Source organism: Hemitrygon akajei, chromosome 9, assembly GCF_048418815.1.
Source record: "Hemitrygon akajei chromosome 9, sHemAka1.3, whole genome shotgun sequence".
NCBI classification, from domain to species: Eukaryota; Metazoa; Chordata; class Chondrichthyes; order Myliobatiformes; family Dasyatidae; genus Hemitrygon; species Hemitrygon akajei.
Genome location: NC_133132.1, coordinates 93,573,223 through 93,595,065, shown reverse-complemented (window position 1 = coordinate 93,595,065; position 21,843 = coordinate 93,573,223). Strand labels below are relative to the sequence as shown.

At 42.0% G+C, this 21,843-nt stretch overlaps 1 protein-coding gene across 1 annotated transcript in view; it reads right to left on the bottom strand.

The window, feature by feature from the left end:
* Positions 1-1,010: 1,010 nt before the first annotated feature.
* The window catches only part of eys (eyes shut homolog), a 1,854,977-nt gene continuing 1,834,144 nt past the window's right edge, over positions 1,011-21,843 (bottom strand). Inside the window, exons 48-49 of the mRNA XM_073056513.1 lie at positions 7,198-7,359; positions 1,011-2,475 (exon numbers count right to left, since the gene is read on the bottom strand). Coding sequence (XP_072912614.1) covers positions 1,283-2,475; positions 7,198-7,359 — 1,355 coding nt within the window. The 3' untranslated portion in view covers positions 1,011-1,282. The remainder of the gene's footprint in view (positions 2,476-7,197; positions 7,360-21,843) is intronic.

Genomic DNA, 21,843 nt, shown 5'->3' with positions numbered 1-21,843 from the left:
GATGGGACTAGGTAGATTAATAGTTCAGACTAAATGGGCTGAAAGGCCTGTTTCTATGCTGCAGTGTACTGTGACTCTACGGCTCAGTGCTGTATAAATTATTTATTTAGAATACCTTACTACCATTAGAAACAAGCAAGTCAGTCTTGTGAATTCAGCAGGCCAGGCAGCATCTATAGGAAGAAGCACTGTCGACATTTCGGGCCGAGACCCTTCGTCAGGACTGAAGGACGAAGGGTCTCGGCCTGAAACGTCGACAGTGCTTCTCCCTATAGATGTTGCTTGGCCTGCTGTGTTCCACCAGCATTTTGTGTGTGTTGTTTGAATTTCCAGCATCTGCAGATTTCCTCGTGTTCAGTCTTGTGAATTGATGACTTTATTAATAAGGCCACCTGTTTCTGATAAATTGCATCATCATTAGGTGAGTCACAGTTCCCTGCTGGTATCAATGGCTATGTACCAAATATCGGATATCTTTCTAAACATCTTTTCAACCTATCAGTGCTATCTTCACAGTGAAAGGAAATTGAATAATTTGTGAATTTTACAGTAAGGAATTGTTCAGAAACTGAGGTATTACCATACATTAGCATGTGTCATTAATAGTGAAAGGACATCCTTAAGTCTGTTTGAAACTTAAATCCGAGTAACCCCTTTGTAAAAGAGTGGAGTTTAGAGAAAAAGGCCATAAGACAGACGAGCAGATTCAGGCTATTCAGCCCATCGAGTCTACTCCACCATTTCATCACGGCTGATTTATTATCCCTCTCAACCCCGTTCTCCTGTATTCTCCCGGTAACTTTTGATTGCCTTACTGATCAGCTTCCAGCTTTTCAAAATAAATATTGATTACACAAGTTTATCATTCTATTCTCACTTATAACTCATTTTTCAATATCACAAATACAATTAAAGTAGTACATAAGAAGCCTAATTCAACTGAGTGAAGAAAAGCTAATTTTAATCAGAAAATTCATACAGGTTAAAGCATTGCTTTTGACAGGCAAAAATAACTTTTTAAACAAATTTTGTAAAGGATGAATTGAAACTGCTAATTTAATTTTTTCCTTCACTTAACATGTCTAATTAGCCAGCACATTACATTAAGTAATTTAAACAAAACAGCATGATATCTGAGCATAGGCAATATCAATCATTAATTTAAAATTGAGCTATATTGAAAAAACCCGACATGTAAAATCAAAGTTTCATATTTAAGGATTTGTTTAGTTATAAGTTACAAGCTTGTTGAATTTAAATTCAATGCTATCACTGCAGTTCACTATCCATCTCCACTTAAGATATTGTATCCTTCCATATTAGAAAATAGGACCTGTCTTGGATCCTTGAATAGAAAAACATCTTTAATTTGGCCCACTATCCCTTGGGTAAAGAGTCCAGCTGTGACAATCTTCACCTTCCTGGAGAGCTCAAAGCCACCAAAGTAGCAAATGCCCCCGTAATTCAAAGCAACATATCTTCTCTCTGGATCCAAGTCTTCATAAAGTATCCTCTTATTATTGTGCTTCACAGTGATGGTGGTCTGGTTTTGGTGAATGGATACAGAGTGCCAGTTTTCACAACAGACCGAGATGTTTCTGAAGACAAATGGCAGGATAATTCTTTCCCCCAGGTTTACTGCTAGCTTGAGGTTTCCATTGGAGATGCCAACAGTAAGATAATCATTATCTTCGTTCTCTGCTTTCCCCATCCATAAAATCAGACCTTCCCTTTGACTAGTGGTGAAGTTGAGAGAGATGGAAGTAAAGCGGAGATCTCTCTTCGGGTACAACGGGTCATTGTATTTGGCATAAGAGTTTCCAGAAAACTTTGCAGTGGAAAGCACAATTTTATTTTCACAGTGGACCCCTTCCCATCCTAAAGCACAAGCACAGCTGTACGTTGTAAAGGAGAGGTCAGGAATGCAGAGAGACCCGTGTCTACACAGATTATTGAGGCAGATCGCAGATACCTCACAATTGGTCCCAACCCACAAAGGGGGACAAGTGCAGAAGAAATTACCAGCCGAGTCTAAACTGCAGTTCCCCCCATTTCCACATGTTTTGTAACCACAAGCCGTTCTGTCACAATCACCAATATTGCTTCCATCTTTGGCCCCCTTTTCAGTCAATTTGAGTTCAAAGTCATTCACCACAAGTTCCCTGACACAACCATCAAAGCCTACAGGTTCATTCCCCACTGCCATTGCATTGATATCATTCAGGTTAGGTGCTCCACCCACAAAGAAAAGAGTTCTGGTGTCCAAAGCAGTCATGCCAACATGGGAGGGTCTGGTCACATTGATTCTGTCCAGTGCTAGGTATCCTTGGTTTCCAGTCCGGCCACCCTCCACAAAGTGCCATGTTCTTCCAGTAGTGTCCACTGCCTTGTCTGTGCGCAAGAAAACTGTACCATCCCCTAAGTTGTAACGAAGATGCACCAAACCACGTTCCAGTCCAATGCTCAAGAAGTCCCCTGTGAATACATAAAGAGGTTACGATGGCAAATGGGGAAGTCACTTCGTAAAGGTATCTATACACTTTATATTGCCAGCGTTATCTCCTTTGTAGTAGTCCACAGTGCTGAGAAAACTCAACATAAATTATAACACGGAGGTCCAAGTCTAATTTCAGAGACCTGAGCCCATCTACCACAGTGATTTTGCAAGGATGGAGATTGGGGGAAACCAATATCCTAACAGGTAGGTTTGCTAATGCTGAGGGGTGGGGGCAGGGTTAAATCAGAGTTCCAGGGGGACAGGAACCAGAGTGTCACAACAGATTGTGGAGTGATTGTGGAGAAAGATGTTAAATCTACAGAAAGAGTCAGAAATCAAATGGTTGAGCATGTTTTTCTGAGCTACATATATTTCAGTGCAAGGAGTATTGTTGGAAAGGAGGATGAGCTTGGGGCATGGATCAGCACATGGAACTATAACATGGTAGCTATTAGTGAGAATTGGCTGCAGGAGGGGCAGGAATGGCAGCTCAATGTTCCAGTGCTCCTTTTATTTAAGACATGATAGAGTGGGAGGATTTAAAGGGGGGAGGTGTGGCACTACTAGTCAAGGAGAATTTCCTGCTAGTACTCAGACAGGACAGACTGGAGAGGTTGTCTAGTGAGGCTTTATTGGTAGAAATGAGGAATAAGATAGGTATGACCAACATCAATCAGATTATATTATAGGCTATCCAACAGTCTGAGGAATTTAGATGAGCAAGTTTGTAGAGACTGTTGCAAGAAATATATAGTTGTGATAGTAGATGATTTTACCACATAATGACTGGGACTCATATTGTAAAAGTGTTGGATGGGAAAGAGTTTGTCAAGTGTTTTCAGGAAAGTTTCTTTAATCAATACGTAGAAGTCCTAACCAGAGAGTGCAATACTAGCTCTCCTGTTAGGGAATAATACTGTCCTGTCTCATTTCGTTATAGACAGTCTTGTGCTGTGTCTCAATCCCTAAGTGAAGCTGCTTTGATTCATAGTACTTGCTCAGGAGGATCTCATTACCTTTGGAGTGGTTTAAAGAATAATCACGAATGACAATAGTGCAATGGTATTTACTTAATTATTTTTATTTTTACTTATTTAGAACATAGAAAACCTACAGCACAATAAGGCCCTTCGGCCTAGAATGCTGCGCGGAACACATACTTCCTTTAGAAATTACCTAGGATTACCCATAGCCCTCTATCTAGAGATACAGCATAGACAGGTCCTTCTGGCCCATTAAGCCACGCTGCCCAGTAGCCCACTTATTTGTCCTTAACCTAATCAAAAGACAATTTACGATGACTAATTAACCTACTAACTGGTATGTCTTTGGATTGTGGGAGGAAAGTGGAGCACCCGGAGGAAACCCAAGTGCTCATGGGAAGGACATATAGAGGAGTCCGGAAATGAACTCCGAACTCCGAAGTCCCATGCCATAATAGTGTCGTGTTAACCATTACACTACCATGGTGCCCCAAACAGAGAGAGGACCAATGAAATAATGTTCATTCTCTGAGCACCTCATTCATCTTAACACCCCCCCACCTCCCAATGCAACAAATATAACCAGGGGAAAGCTGGTTGTAAATGAAAGGCATTTATAACTCCTGACATTTAAGGCTTCTGATACACAACCTTTCAGATATAATTAGCAGTTCATTCCGTGCTCGGTAAACTGCTCAATGTTGAAAGAGCCACATTATTTTTAAACCATAATATTGACATGCAGAATATTCCCCAGAGCGCAGTGTGATCTGTAGATTTAGTTATCAGCACAGTAAATGGCAGAAGACTTGCTTTTACAACTTTGGAACTCTGTGCAGTCATCTTTACTCTCAGAAAACTGCAAGCTCTTTGTGGACTTAATAAAAGTTGGCTCTGTGGAACTCCTTCCCCTGGCACCTTTAGGTCTTGCAGTGAAATCACTGTGTCGAAAAAATGGTGGAAATGAAATTAAAGCCAACGAGCCAATCAGATGCTGTGGTTACAGGATAATGTACAAGAAGAGAACAAAGAGCTTGGTTGTTTTTGATACTCAATGAACTTCAAAGTTTATAAAACTCCCACTTCTAAAGCATTTATTGTACCACAAGATGCAATTAATTCTTGTTTCTTTTTAAATCTTACTTCTAAATTTCTAGAGAGAAGCCAATTTGATTTAGTACATTAGTATTAAACATTTATGATATTCCTTTAATGTTTTAAATTGTGAAGCATTTTATTTGATGAAGATACTTTGTTGGAACAAAAAAATGGTGTAATAAGGAAAATCTGCTTCTAAGGCCTGCTACAACACTTATATATGTATGGTTCACTTTTGATATGTATTTCTTTAAATCTTATCTTGATAATCAATCCCCCAAATTAAAATCCAGGATCTTTTCAAATTTCAATGTGATGTTTAGAATATTCTTAATGTGCAGATGTTATTACAGTAATCTCCTCCATCTCCTTTGAGATCTCTGGTATCTGACAGTCTGGCTTGTCCTCTCCTTAATGACCTCATTGCAGGTTGTGACTTGAACTCTGGAAAGTACCACCCAAACTTTGTCACCAAGTGACATCTCTCTTTTCCTTTAGAATAATCCTGAAATAAATTTTTCTTCAGACAGGACAATTCCATATGGGGCTTGCTGGCAAATTATGCTTTATAATGCCCTGGTGAGGCACTGTTCGTGATAAAAAGCTGTGGTATGAGTGAAAATATTCTTGTGTTTGTTTGCATAAGGAGGAGGAAACCCAGGCATTGGTGTGTTTGAAAATGTATTTCTCCTCAAAATATAAGCTCAAGGCTCGAAGGCTGAGTTTAAATTGGGAGTGAATAATGGGAGAATTATCAAAAGGAATAAACAATAGGAACATGAAACATCATTGAAAAAAATACCATTAAGCCCACCAAGATAAACTAATAAGTATGCCAGAAAGAGAGGGAGACAGGAAGAGAGTGAAGAGGAATGAACGTGTGGGAGAGAGACAATAGAAACCACCCCACCCCTCACTTCAATGTCCCTTCACATTGGCCTACTTTTCCAGGATTGATTTTGCCAACACAAATTTGATGGGACTGTCTCCACTCACTGCATTTTCCTGGAGAACTCATCCTGCTTTTCTTGGTAGGATTTGCTGCAACATCACCCACCAATTCTCTTTGCTGTGATTATCTGTTAAAATGGACTTTGTTGATGTCTGGTCCCGTTCTGCATCAAGCTGTTAGAATTCTTTTGTTCATTTTGATTTAATCACAGAAAGGGTGAACTATAACTACTGGAAAATATCAGGAATACACAATTATGAGGATCCTGGCCTGATATGAACATCAAGATCAGGGTAGCACATCTCAGTTGGAAATAATTGGAGAATACAGCAGATTCACTTGACTGATACCAGCTCAACCAATGTTAAGCTTCACAGACACTCCCTTAAATCCAGAGAACGAGTGGTGACCTTTTTGAAGTACATGAAATAATTAAAGCGTTTCTCGAATAATGAGAAACAATTTAATCTTTCTGGTGAAAATTAGGTCTCACTTGTTCAAGAGCAATGTTCAAAAAAATTCACGTCACAATATTGGGTATGGGGCTCTTTCCATCGGGGCATGCCCACTTGAATTGAATTGAATTTCGGTTTTTTGTCATTTAGAAACCACAAATGCAACGCAGTTAAAAAATGAAACAATGTTCTTCCAGAATGATATCACAAAAGCACATGACAAAACAGACTACACCAGAAAATCCAAATAACGTTTGGCAATCCCCAGTCCAGAGTCAAGAGAGGCTGCTGCATATTAATATCGTGCTACCATCTTAGCACATTCCCCGGAAAGGAGCTCCAAATCCACCAGACAAAACAAGACTACCCAGACACACAAAGTCAGGAGACCAACTCTACCACCCAACAAACCAACAACTAAAGCTACAAGACCTACACAAAACCACATAGTTACATATAGTTATAGTTAACATATAGTTACAACAGCGCAGACAATACCATAATTGATTAAAAAAAAACAGACCACGGGCACAGTTAAAATAGTCCAAAGATGTTAAAAGACTATAAGTTTGAAAGAAACCACCACACAGTTTCCACAAGTCCTCCCGATAGACTCGTCATCCCACACAGGCGGCAGAAGGGAATACCCCCGCTATGGACTTCCACGACGCCACCGGACTCAGCCTCGCAGACGCAGCACACAGTGAAAGCACCCCGGCCCTTCATCAATGAGGAGGTATGGGAGCCTGAAGACCCACACTCAGTCTTTTAGGGACAACTTCTTCCCCTCCACCCATCAGATTTCTGAACGAACAATGAACCTATGAACGATTTTGCTCACTTTTTGAACTAGTTGTTTATTTTTTAACTACAACATATTCTTATCATAATTTATAATAATTTTTATGTATTGCACTGTGCTGCTGCCACATTTCATGACATATGTCAGTGATCGTAAACCTGAATCTGATTCTGATGGTTAGAATGCACATTGTGGGCTGGGGAGATTGCCTCTGAGTTGTATGGCAAACATACAGCAATTAGCTGAAAGGTGTTTTCTTGCACTTTAAAATTCTGAGCTAATCTGTGTGAAAGCAAGATGAACAAGCAGAAGGTGTTGCAGATTTTTGAATCACATTCTCTTATTAGCTTGCAGTTTTATCAGCACATATTTGTGATTAACAGGCGATGTTCATACAGTCTGGCCCTTACCCGACTGAGTGCCGAGATGCTGTGCTGTGTAGAATAGGATGCCATCTGGTGATCGAGCAAGGAACTGCATCCTAATGTGTGTCTTGTGGCGGATGTTGAAGGGAGAAAAAGCCATCCAGGAAGACTCGTTACTTCTGAAGGAGGGGTCGCTGATGGACAGAGCTGGAAAAGATGAACATTGGTAAGGAATTAAAAGTCTGCTGCAGAAACAATGTTCAACTTGTTCAGCAAACAGTGCAGTTTCCTGGAGAAATATGTTGTTTGAAGAAACCACAAAATGGAGTAAAAATCCTATTTTTTGATTGGAAGTTGGAACATGAAGATAAGCAATGGGAATAGTATAGAGAGTAGCTTTCTATACTAAATGTAGTGAAAAGGGTCACATATTCCATATCACCAATGACACATTATCAGCTACGTTTCAATGGGGAAAATGCTAGTATCTGAGCTGCAAGTTTATGGGTTTAATTCCCACTTCAGACCCAGGAATGAAAATCTGGGTCTAAAATCCCAGACCTGGCTGATGAAGAAGTTGTTGACTTAGTTTCCCAGCCTTCCAGATTCATGTCTATGGGAAGTCATCAACTTCTTGCTCAACGTGGATGCAAAAAATTCCATGATGCAACCTTTGCGAGCAAGGATTTTCCTGGCTAGGATTTATTCTATACCCATGATCACAAGAACCAGGGAGCAAATAAAATGAGCTACTGGAGAATCTCAGCAAGTCAGGCAGCATGTGTGGAGGGAAATGGACTGTTGGCACTTTGGGTTGAGAATCTTCATCAGGATTGAAAGAGTAAAGGAGAGATAGATAGTATAAAGAGGTGAAGCGGGAGGGGTGGGACAAGAGTTGGCGGGTGATTGGTAGAACCAGGTATTATCTGATTGTTGCTACTTGCAGGACCTGGCTGAATGCAAATTGCAGATGAAAATCTTCAATCCAACTGCAACTACGCCTTAAAGAATATATGATTAGCTGCAAAGCCCTGTCTGGCATTGTGTCACTGGATATTGGGTACTATGTATAAAAAGTCTCTGTTTACTGCTTGAAGGAGTAGGGGTACTGAATGCTCCAATCTGGCAAAGAGGCTCATATTTCCGTGCATTCCCTTAAGTCCCATCTCCTTAATGTCGGCTAGAAACCCTTTCTTGTTCACATGCTCATCTTGAGCATTTCCAGTATTTTATGGTTTTATTTCAGATTTCCAATGTTTGCAGTATTTTCATTTTATAAATGATTTCACAGCATTGATGGTTTACAAGGAGGAGCATTTTCTGCCCAGTACGACTTGTTTCAGTCCACCACCTTCCTCTCTTCTCTACGATCCATTTCTCCCTTCCTGTAATACTATCCCCTCTCATTCATTGATCCGTGATCCTTTTTCTTTCCCGACCATGACCCATCTCATCATAATCTGTCTCTGCTGCTATCCCACCCAACATGCGGCTGCTTCTCCACGCTCCCTCCTCCTTACCCCAGTCAAACTCCTCTATCTGCCTGTTTCATGATCTGTGGCTCACTTAACCACCCCAGCCCCTCCACTCACCTGAGAACAGTGACCGCTTCTGCCCCACTCAATCAAACACCCAACCCTATCTGGTCACTAGAAGCCTCCGTGTTCTTCCTTTCACTTCATCCCATTCTACCCAGCTCCACTCAGTCTGCTGGCTCGAAAGCAAAGCCATTAATAGGATGTTTTAATTTTCTTTAATAAAGATTCAGCACAGTAGCGAGCCCTCACCACCCAGTTACTCCCATTAACTTATTGACCTGTATGTCTTTGTAATGTGGGGGAAAACCAGAGCATTTGAATGAAACCCACCTGGTCATGGGGAGAATGTACAATCTCCCTGCAGACAACGGCGGAGTTGAACCTGGGTTGCTGGCTCTGTTGCAGCATTAAGCTGCTCTAATTAACTTTTTTTTAAACAATTTTAAATTATTTTCCTTCTTTTTCTTAGTTAAGTAAGAACAAATCCTTAGCCCGTTTTTAAAACATTTAGGGGAAGAAAGCTTGTTCCTTGGAACGTTTGTGCAACTATTGATGATTCAACATGATGAATCAACAGGAAGTGGAGAGAATACAATGAGATTAGAATAGGATTAATGTAAATGGATGCCCAATGGTTAATATGGACTCAATGGATCAAAGGGCCTAACATCCATTTAATGTGAATAGAGGAAAGTTTAGCAGAGATGCTATAGGTATGATTTTTACACAGAGAGTAAACACAAAATAATTGATTGCATAATTACTCACCTCCTTCAAGTCAGTATTTTGTAGATGCACCTTTGGCAGCAATTACAGCCTTGAGTCTGTGTGGATAGGTCTCTATCAGCTTTGCATATCTGGACACTGCAACTTTCCCCATTCTACTTTACAAATACTACGCAAGCTCTGTCAGATTGTATGGGGAGCATGAATGTACAGCCCTTTTCAGGTACAACCACAAATTATTAATTGGATTGAGGTCTGGAGTCTGACTTGACCACTCCAGGACATTAACTTTGTTGTTTCTGAGCCGTTCCTGTGTAGCTTTGTCTTTATGCTTGGGGTCATTGACTTGCTGGAAACAAATCTCCCAAGTCTCGGTTCTCTTGCAGACGGCATCAGGTTCCCCCCCAAGATTTCTCTGTATGTTGCTACATTCATTTTACCCTCTACCTTCACAAGCCTTCCAGAGCCAGCTGCAGTGAAGCATCCCCACAGCACGATGCAGCCACCATCATGGTAGGGATGATGTGTTTTGATGATGTGTGGTGCTTGGTTTACGCCAAACATGGTGTTTGGTCTGATGGCCAAAAAGCTCAATTTTGGTTTCATCAGATCATAGAACCTTCTTCCAGCTGACTTCAGAGTCTCCCACATGCCTCCTGGCAAACTCTGGCTGAGATTTTCTGTAAGATTTTTTCATCAGTGACTTTCTCATTGCCACTCTCCCATAAAGCTGCGACAGGTGAAGCACCCAGGCAACAGTTGTTGTATGCACAATCTCTTCCATCTCAGCCACTGAAGCTTGTAGCTCCTCCAGAGTTGTCACAGGTCTCTTGGTGGCCTCATTCACTCGTCCCCTTCTTGCACAGTCACTCAGTTTTTGAGGTTGGCCTGCTCTAGACAGATTTACAGCTGTTCCATATTCTTTCCATTGCTTGATGATTGACTTAACTGTAACCTTTTTGTGGAGTTGCTTGGAGTGTTCTTTTGTCTTCTTGGTGTAGTTTTTGCTAGAGTACTGACTCACCAACAGTTATACCTTCCAGATACAGGTGTATTTTTACTACAATCAATTGAAACAACTTGACTACACACAGATGATCTCCAAAAACTGATCTTAATTGAACTAATTATGTGACTTCTAAAACCAATTGGCTGATTTGGTGTGTCATATTAAAGGGGTTGAATACTTATGCAATCAATTATTTTGTGTTTCATACACTTTGTCGTGTTCTGTTTTTGCTTTGACACGAAATAGTCTTTATCTGTTGATCAGTGTCAAAAAGATGCCAAATTAAATCAACTGTGATTCAATGTTGTAAAACAATAAAACATGAAAACTTCTGGGGGGGTGAATACTTTTTGTAAGCATTGTATATGCATGGGACATACTGCTAGGGATGGTGATAGAGTTTGATACAATGGGAGCACTTGAGAATTCTTTGAAAGGCCCATGGATATAAAACAAATGGAATGTTATGGATTGGATTAGATTGATTGTGGAGTAAGTTTATATAAGTTAGCACACCATGAAAGGCTGAAGGGTCCATACTATGCTGAACTGGTCTCTGTTCCACACAGTAAGGTTGACACAAGAGCATAACACCTTACAGTACCAGATGTAAGATCAGATTTCAATTCTTGCCACTGCCTGTAAGGAGTTTGTACTTTCTCCCTGTGACCATGTGTGTTTCCTCTGGGTGCTCCAGTTTTCTCCCTCATTCCAAAGACATACGGTTAGGGTTAGTGAGTTGTGGGCATGCTATGTTGGCACTGGAAGTGTGGTGACCCTTGTAGGCTGCCCCCAGTACATCTCAGACTATGTTGGTTGTGGACACAAACACAAAGCATTTCACTGTGTATTTTGATGATCTGACACGTGACAAATAAAGCTAATCTTTAATCAGCATCTCCCAATAACTCCCAAGTATGTCCCTAGCCATGTTAAATTCTACATCCATCCAAGGTTTCACAGTTCCAGCTGTTCCACACCCTGCCTGGCAGGCTACCATTGAATGATTCTCAGTTGTCAGTCCAACAGTCAATTTTCTCACTTCCAAGTGTTTACACCTGGTTAAATAAATATTGTCATAGGAAGCAAACACCATTCTTTAGATTGTCCCAATGAATATTCCTTATGGGTTTGATTTCAACACTGGGCCGAGAGATTAATCTGTAATGCCAGGGACTGCAGCGAAGGAGGCTAAAGCTGCCATGGCAGAGGTACTGAAAATAAAATTATGAGAGGTATAGGTAAGTTAGATCAGAGGTGCTTGTTTCCCAAGGCGTGGGCATCTGAAACCAGGGTGCAGAGGTTCAAGAGGAAAGGGAGGAGCCTCAAATGAGATATGAGGGGTAATTTTTTCACGCAAAGGATAGTCAGTATTTGGGATAAGCTGCCAGAGAGGGTTGTGGAGGCAGGAACAGTGACAGTAGTTAAGAGGTATCATTTAAGAGACAGATATTTGATTGCGCAAGGTATAGAGGAATATGGAATAGTACAGACAAGTGGGATTAGTATGTATAGGCATGATGACCATCATTGATATGGTGGGTTGAAAGACCTGTTTCTATGCCATTTGAGACTATGATTCCGTGTATCCTTGTGGCCTACCTTATCCTTCCCTCTGGCATTCCCACGATGCTCATAAACTTGTGTCAATGTTGGCAAGGCTGCACAGAAGCTCATGTATAAATGCATAGTGATTAAATCTATGGCGACAGAGCAGATCAAATGTTTTGCAGCATTGCCAGCATTAGCCATGGATGGAGGTGGACATTTAATCCATCAAAATGTTGTGAACAACGCACAGAAAAGTGCTGGAGGAACTCAGCAGGTCAAGCAGCATCTATGGAGGGGAACAAACAAATAATGCTTCGGGCCAAGACACTAAGACATTTAATCAGGACTGGTAAGTAAGGGGGCAGCAACCAGAACAAAATGGTGGGGAGGGGGATTTCGGTGAAGAGAGAGGAAGTAGTAGAGTCTGGCAGGTGATAGGTTAAACCAGTTCAGGAGGAAGGCGGGTTGGTTGGGGGGTGATGAAGCAAGAAGCTGGAAGGTGATAGGTGGAAAAGGTAAAGGGCTGAAGAAGCAAGAATCTGATAAGAGAGGACAGTGGACCATGGGAGAAAGGGAGGGAGAGGGGAACCAAAGGAGGGTGATGGGCAAGTGAGAAGAGAAGTGGTGAGAGGGTAACCAGAATGGAAAATAGATAAAGAGAGATGGAGGGAGGGGATAAAGATTACCAGAAGTTAGAGCAATCAGAGTTTATGTCATCAGGTTGGAGACTACCTAGACTAAATATGAAGTATTGCTCCTCCAACCTGAGTTGCCTCATCATGGCGGTAGAGAGACCATGGATCAGACATATCAGAACGGGAATAGGAAGCTGAATTCAAATGGCTGGCCACCAGGAAATCCTGCCTTTAGCGGCTTTAGTGTCATGAATATCCACATCCACGGTGAAAGCTGGAACTTCGGCAAGTGAGCCAAAAATATGAAGGGGATTTGTGACCTTTATAAATAGTTAAGTGCACTGGCCATGAGCTGAGACGAGCTCCCTGCTCTAGTGTTAGAGACCTGTAACACGGTTAGTCATACTATTCCAGGATGGTTACAACACTGGCAGTGCTCCAACAATGTGGAAAATTGCACAGCTAAGTAGTGTTGACAGGACAAAACAATTCACAAAGTTGTTACTCATCAGACCACTTGTAATCATGGTTCCTTGTAGCCGGGAATAGTAGTGGGGATCAGCTCCGACTACCTATTAAATGGTCCCAAAAGCATGCATCTCAAATTGCCTGTGATAACCAAGTCCAACTCCTGGCCTTTACGTGTATCTCAGCTATTAAGCCTGGCAGAATCATTTGTACTGACAGGAGAAGAGGCAAAGGTGAGTTAGTGGCACCTGAAAACCAATTGCATTGGGTAGATGAGGTTCCCAAGCCATGATTGGCAGCTCCTCTAGGAGATGGAAAGCTCTGATCTCAAAATTCTGCTGCTTTACAGCTATACTCACTCATAGGGAAAAGCTTCAGGAGTAAACTCCGAAGGAAACATCTGGAGCCGAAGTTCCTAAGGCAGTCCAACGTTGTGTTCAATGCTGACTGGCAACTCCTGTGACACCGTTGGTGCCAAACTGTATTAGTCTCTGTTGTTTCTTTGGGTTCACTAGCTGCGTGGAGAGGAGGAGACAGCTCACTCTCCATATCATAATGCCCTGGTTTATGTACTGACTTCTATATCACATACACAGATAGGGTGTAGCTGGGAGGGATGAGTGTTTGGTTGTTTTTGATTTGCTGTTTAGTTTGTCCATCACAACATTGTGGGCTGAATGGCCTGATCCTGTGCTGTGCTGTTCCATTTTCTTATTTTCCATGGTTGACCCTGAGCACAGCAGATCCTCATCTTGTAATCATCAGTATAGTGAGCGAATGCACCATTAACTGGTAAGAGTGGATTGGGACAGGCTGTTTTCCGGCAAAGCTGTACTTGGAAGTGGAAGGCCTTCAGAAGTGAAAATTTGAGAGTACAAAGCTTGTATCTGCCTGTCAGAACAAAATGTAAAGATAGCAAGTGTAGGGAACCTTGGTTTTCAAGAGATATTGAGGCCCTGGTAAAGAGAAAAATGGAAGTGGATACAGGTACTGGCAAGTACGATCAAATGAGGTGTTTATGAAGTATCAGAAATACAAGAGAAAGCAATCAAGAGGGCTAAATGAAGATACGAAGTTGCTCTAGGAGACAAGGTGAAGGGAAGTCCTAAGGGATTCTACAGATATGTTAAGAGCAAAAAGATTACAAGGGACAAAATTGGTCCTCTGGAAGACCAGAATGGTAATCCATGTGTGGAACCAAAACCGATGGGGGAGATCTTAAATGAATTCTTTGCATCTGTATTTACTCGGAAGACAGCTGTCTATAGAAGTGAGGCAAAGTGGCTTCTACTTCATTGACCCTGTACAGATTACAGAGGAGGAGGTGTTTGCTACCCTGAGGCAAATAAGGTTGGATAAATCCCCAGGGCCTGACAAGGTGTTTTCTCGGACCCTGTGGGAGGCAAGTGCAGAAATTGCCGAGACGTAGTAGAGATATTTAAATAATCCTTAGCAACAAGGGAGGTACTAGTGGATTGGAGGATAGCCAATGTTATACTGTTTAAGAAAGGCTCTAAACATAAACAGGAAATTATATGTCAGTGAGCCTGACATCAGTTGTGGGGAAGTTATTGGAAGCTTTTCTATGGGGCTGGATGTATAAGTATTTGGATAGTCATGGACTGATTAAGGATAGTCAGCATGACTTCAAGCGTGGTAGGCCATGTCTAACCAATTTTATAGAGTTTTTCGAGGAAGTTACCAGAAAGTGGATGGAAGCAAGGCAGCGGATTTGTCTACATGGACTTTAGCAAGGCACTTAACATGTGAGGTTAGTCAAGAGATTTCAGTTGCTCGGTATTCAGGATAAGGTAGTAAATTGAATTAGACTTAGACTTTGTGGGAGAATCCAGAGGGTGGCAGTAGAATGTTGTCTTTCTGAGTGGAGCCTGGTGTGCCACAGGGATCAGTGCTGGCTCCTTGTTGTCTGTCATCTGTATCAATGATCTGAATGATAATGTGGTTAACTGGATCAGCAAGTTTGTGGATGACACCAAGATTGTGGGTGTAGTGGACAGTGAGGAAGCTATCATGGCTTGCACAGGGATCTGCATCAACTGGAAAAAAATGGGCTGTAAAATGGCAGATAGAATTTAATGCAGATAACTGTGAGGTTTTGCACTTTGGTAGGACCAGCCAGGGTAGGTCTTGTACAGTGAATGGTAGGGTACTGAGGAGTGTGGTAAGACCATAAGATCAAGGAGCAGAATTAGGCCATTCAGCCCATCAGTTCTTCTCCGCCATTCCATCATAGCTGATCCTGGGTCCCACTCAACCCCATACATCTGCCTTCACACCATATCTTTTGATGTCCTGACCAATCAGGAATGTATCAAATTGTGCTTTAAATATACCCATGGACTTGGCTTCCACTGCAGTCTGTGGTAGAGCATTCCACAGATTCACTGCTCTCTGGGTAAAATAATTCCTCCTTACCTATGTTCTAAAAGGTCACTCCCTCAATTTTGAGGCCCTACCCTCAAATTCTGGATACCCCCATCATAGGAAACATCCTCTCCACATCCATCTTATCTAGTTGTTTCAACATTTGGTAGGTTTCATTGAGATCCACCCCCACCATTCTTCTAAATTTCAGTGAGTACAGGCCCAAAGCTGCCAAATGCTCCTCATATGTTTACCCCTTCACTCCCAGAATCATCCTCGTGATCCTCCTTGCACTCTCTCCAACGACAGCTCATTCTTTCTGCGATATGGGGCCGAAATCTGTTGACAATACTCCAAGTGAGGCCTGATTAGGGTCTTATAAAGCCTCAGTATTATCTCCTAACTTTTATATTCTATTCCCCTTGAAATAAATGCCAACATTGCATTTGCCTTCTTTACCACAGACTCAACCTGTAAATTAACCCTCTGGGAGTCTTTCACAAGGACTCCTGAGTCCCTTTGCATCTCTGATATTTGAATGTTCTCCCCATTTAGATGATAGTCTGCACTATTGTTCCTTTTACCAAAATGCATTATTCCGTATTTCCCAACACTGTATTCCATTTGCTCATTTTTCCAATTTATCTAAGTCCTGCTGCAATCACATTTCTTCATCAACACTACCTACCCCTCCACCTATCTTCATATCATCTACAAGCTTGGCCACAAAGACTTCAATTCCATTATCCAAACCATTGACAAACAATGTGAAAAGTAGCAGTCCCGATACTGACCCCCGAGGAACACCACTAGTCACTGGCAGCCAACCAGAAAAGGCTCCTTTTATTCCCACTCGCTACCTCCTGCCTGTCAGCTATTTCATTATCCATGCTAGTATCTTTCCTGTAACGCATTAGGATTTTATCTTGTTAAGCAGCCTCATGTGTGGCACCTTATCAAATGCCTTTTGAAAATCCAAGTAAATGACATAGGAATCTAAGGTAGAACAAATGGATCTGGGAATACAGGTCCATACTTTGTTGAAAGTGGTGTCACAGGTAGATAGGATTGTAAAGAAAGCTTTTGGCACATTGGCCTTCATAAATCAGTGTATCGAGTACCAATGATAGGATATTATGTTGAGATTGTAAAAGATGTTGGTGAGGCCTAATTTGGAGAATTGTGTGCAGTTTTGGTCACCTACCTACAGGAAATATAAACAAGGTTGAAAGAGTTCAGAGAAAATTTACAGATGTTGCCGGGTCTGAGTTATAAGGAAAGAATGAAAAGGTTATGACTGTATTCTTTAGGACATAGAAGATTGAGAGGAGATTTGATAGAGGTATACAAAATTATGAGGGGTATAGGAGAGTAAATGCAAGCAAGCTTTATCCACTGAGGTTGGGTGGGACTACAGCCAGAGGTCATGGGTTGAGCGTGAAAAGTGAAAAGTTTAAAGGGAATGTGAGGGGAACTTCTTCATTCGGGGGGAGGTGTCGTGAGAGTGTGGAATGAGCTGCCACCACAAGTGATGCATGCAAACTCATTTTCAATGTTTAAGAGAGGTTTTTCATAGGTATATTAATAGTCGGGATATGGAGGGCTATGGTTCTGGTGCCGATCGAGGGGAGCAGGCAGTTTCAATGGTTTTGGCATGGACTAGATGGGCCTAAAGGCCTGTTTCTGTGCTGTATTTCTCAATGACTCTATGACTAAGTCTATTCCAAATGGCATGAACTCACCAATAACCTGCTCACTGCTGCTTGTCAGGTTTTGCCAGCTCCAGATATCATCCCAACATTGGGATGTAAAGGGCCAGAGACTGGAGTTGGAGGCCTGATGTCTGTGAGTTTGAGAGCCTAGGCCTGGAAGCGGCCTTTGCTGGAGATGTGTGTCTGTGTGTGAGATGGTGTGGTGGGGGGGGGGGGGGGGTTGCTGCTGTTTTACTGCTGTTGTCTTGTTTTGTTCTGTTGTTCTAGATGTTGCTTGTGTGTTGCGTGGTTGTGTTGAACAACTTTGACTCCTTTGTTTGCATCTTCGAAAACAGCTCTATTTCTATCTTTGATATCTCTTCTTTTCCCTTTCTGGGTTCTTTTGAAGACCCTGACCTGGTGTTACACACTGTCTTTGGTTCTTTGCGGGAATGGGACCCGCTCTCGGGGCCTCGTGACCAGCGGATTTTCGACATGCGGCCTGGAAGACTAGCGCGCCTTCAGGGTGCTGGATTTTCGTGGCTCTGGAGGTGGGTGGACTCAAGGCCAGTGCCTCCGCCTGGCGCTTCGTGGGAGATGGAAGATTGTAAGCTGCTGGGTGTGTGCCCAGAGATCTGAGTTCCTGGACACAGAGCTTGGAAAAAGCAAGGCAACAGACTTTTAACACCATAAATCAATGAGTTGTTCTGTTATGTTTCCCCTTTCGCTGTGAAGCAGGGACTCCTCTTTTTCCCTTATTAGGGGGGGAGAGAGAGAGAGAGAGAGAGAGAGAGGGACACTGTGGTATGTTGAATTACCGGGTGAAAGAGTAGTCTTTGTGGTACTGCAAGACTGTGTCTTTATTGATGCTTTGCTGCATGCTTGAGTGCTCAGTGGAGGGGTTCTGATGCTTTTTTACTGGTGGGGGGGTTCATTGCTTTGCTGCTGCTTATGCATGGCAGGGGGGAATTGGGGGGCTTTGGGGTTTTAACATTTAACGGTCATTTTGGGGCACTCCTCTGTTTTCATGGATGCCTGTGAAGAAAAAGAATTTCAGGATATACATTGCTCTGACATTAAATGTACCTATTGAAACTTCGTGGGCATGCTACGTTGGTGCCAGAATGTGTGGTGACACCTGTGGGCTCTGCCCAGTGCATCCTTCTGTACGTTGGTTGTTAATAGAAATGACACCAACAAGAGGACATCTGTAGATGCTGAAAATCTGAGCAACACACACAAAATGCTGGAGGAACCCAGCAGGCCAGGCAGCATCAATGGAGAAAAGTACAGTCGACGTTTTGGGCCACAGCCCTTTGTTTACTGTACTTTTTTTTTCTCTATAGATGCTGCCTGGCCTGCTGAGTTCCTCCAGCATTTTGTGAGTGTTGACAGATTTCATTGTATATTTTGATGTACTCTACCTGTGATGGATAAATGAATCTGAATCTTAAATGAAGGAACTTCTGCGCCATATCCATCCTGGCCAGAAAACTTCACAAAGTTCAAAGTAAATATATTGCCAAGTTATGCATATGTCACCATATACTACCCCGAGATTCATTTATTTGTGGGCATTCACAGTAGAACTAAAAAACACAATAGAATCAATGAAAGCAGGTTGATAAACAGCTAATATGCAAAGTAGGTAAATCTGTACAGATACCAATAATAATAATAATAATAATAATAATAATAATCCTTAAATAAATAATACCAAGAAAATGAGTTGTAGAGTCCTTGAAAGTGAGTCCATTGCATATCATGTGTTTCAATCTGGAAAACCCTGAAACTGTGGCAGTCATAATATACTTACCTTTCTCAATTGTGGGTTCTGACAAATGATTCTTTAAATAGGAGGCAGTCATAATATAATGTATTTATCTTTCTTAATTGCGGATTCCGACAAGTGATCCTTTAAATAGTTTACTCCGGAGGCCGAGCAGCGTTGTTTCCTGGCAGGCTGGTTTCTCTAGGAGACACAGCTTAGAGTATGTTACCTTGCAGGAGCCCCACAGGCGGACAGCAAAGAAGTAGGCCAGCTACTCCTGTCAATTAGCATCCCCACAATGGTCCTTCTGTGTAGGTTCAATTCAGCCACATAATTCTTACTTTGTTTTATTTTCAGGTGCCAGCTCTGAATGTTAGTAATGCAGAGGCTTGCTGACACAACCAATTAGTCACTGGCTTGCTTTCTTCACCCGCTTCCCAGAACTGGACGCAGGAATAGCATTAAATAAGCTTCGTTAGGCCGCTGATCTTGACGGATCAGCAGACAATGTGCTATATTTAACACGTCTACACAATGCTTCTGATCTGAATGTGTGGTATGCTACAACGGGCCTTTTTTTTATCTCGCCTTTCACAGCTTTCAGACATGTCAAACTCCATTACAGCTCACGTCGTATTGTTGAAGTATCGCCACTGCTGGGGTAAACACAAGAGCTAAATTGAGCAGTACCAGCTCCCATATGCCGTAATGTGATAATGAGCAAATAATGAGTTCTGTCTGAGCGATAAATAAGACCACAGCATAACAAATAGCTCTGTTTCCTCTCCAAAAGAATACTGCTGTGGCCAGTGCTCCAACCACCTGGATGTGCAGTGGAGCCTCCATACCAGACTGCAATGCAACCAGTCAGAATGGTCTCCACTGTAGAAATTTGCTGGATACCAAATCTCCTCAAACTGCGAATGAAGAAGAGCCGCTGTGTGGCCCACTTGTGCTGGGCCCAGGATGGATCCTCTGAGGGGTTGACACTCAGGACTTTGAAGCTGTTCACTCTTTCCACTACTCAATAGAAAGGGAATGGAAAGCAGGCAAGGCTCCCAAAAGCTAGCATTTCTCTGGGCACAAGCCCTGTGGTCTCAGCTTCAGACTGTGTTCATGCTCGGATGTTATTTTCTGCCTTGGAGCTGAGAGTATGAGCAATGCAGACAACCTCTAACAGAAGTTGGAGTCATCAGCTACAGCCCAGAGTGATGGTCACTGATAATCACTAACCAGTGACCTAAATCCATTTACAATATAGAATTCACACAACAGCCCTCTTCTGTGGCGTATCATTCAAGGATTCGATGGTAGCAGCTGAGTGAGATAAACCAGTAACAATGGGAGACATGTACACATTGGAAACAAGGTCAACTGAAACAAAGGTGACCACACCACCAGATACAGGAGCATTTCACAATTCAAGATTGTTTACTGTCATTCCTCAGCACATGAGTGTAACGGAGAATAAAATGATTGTTATTCTGGATCTGATGCAGCACAAAAACACAATAAGCATAAAGAGTGCAATAAAACATAAAACAATAAATAAATATAAAAGCAATCCTATAAAACACAATGTACAAATGACTGTTTGAGTCTGGCTGTATACACAGACTGATTCTATCTATACCAAGTGAATTTAAGTACAGGAGTATCTGAACATAAGGTGACGGACAGGAAATGATAAAGTGACAAAGTAACTCTTGGCAACAGGAATTACCTTACAAACGTCAGGTTCTTGAACAAGTGTGAACTAATTCAATCACAACTACTCTGAACTAATTCTATGGCCTACTCATTCACACTCAAGGAATTCTTACAACTCAGTTCTCAGTATTATTTTTTATTTGCACAGTTTGTCTCATTTTGCACATTTGTTGTTTGTCAGCCTTTGTTGGTTCACGTATAGTTTTAAGTAAATTACATTATTTTTTTCTGTAATTTCTTGCAAGAAAATGAATAGCAAGGTAGTATATGACGACGTATAGGTACTGTACTTTGGTAATAATTTACTTTGAACTTTGACTACAGATGCTGGAATATGGAACAAAAAAAAACGAGCTGCTGGTGGAACTCATCCAGACAGGCAGCATTGGTGAAGAGAAATGGACATTTAACATTTTGGGTTAAGGTCCTTCATCTGGACTGAAAGAGCAGAGAGGAGTCAGCCAGTTTAAAAAGGTGAAGGAAACGGGTGAGGCAGGAGCTGACCTGCGATAGACGCAGGCGAGGAAGCGTTGATTGACAGATGAAATCAAATGGGGGAGGGAAAGATGGAGACCTTAAAACATATGAGGACAATTCGACCTATTGAGCTCCTCAACCATTCCATCATGGCTGACTTATTTTCCCTGTCAACCCTATTCTTTCACTTTCTTCTCATAATCTTAGATGCCCTTACTAATTAAGTTTCTATCTAACTCTGTTTTAAATATACCAAGTGACCTCCACAGCTGTCTGTTGCAATTAATCCCACAAAATTCACCACCCTTGGCTAAAGAAATTCCTCCTCATCTCTGTTCGAAAGGGATGTCCCTCTATTCTAAGGCTGTGTTCCTCTATAGGAAACATCCTCTCTGCATCCACTCTATTTAGGCCTTTCAATATTCAGTTGGTTTCAATGTGACCCCCCCCCCCCCCCCATTCTTCTAAACTCCAGCGAGTCCAGGCCCAGAGCCACCAAACGCTCCTCATATGATAACCCTTTCATTCCTGGATTCATTCTCATAACCCTCCTCTGGATCCTCTCCAATGCCAGCATATCCTTTCTTAGATATGAGGCCTAAAATTGCTCCCAATAGTCCAGTGAGATGGCAAGTGAGGCTGGCAGGTAAGAGGTGGAGGCAACAAAGAGCTACAGATGCTGGAATCTGATGGGAAAGGAAGGGAAAGAGGGGAACTAAATTAAGGAGTT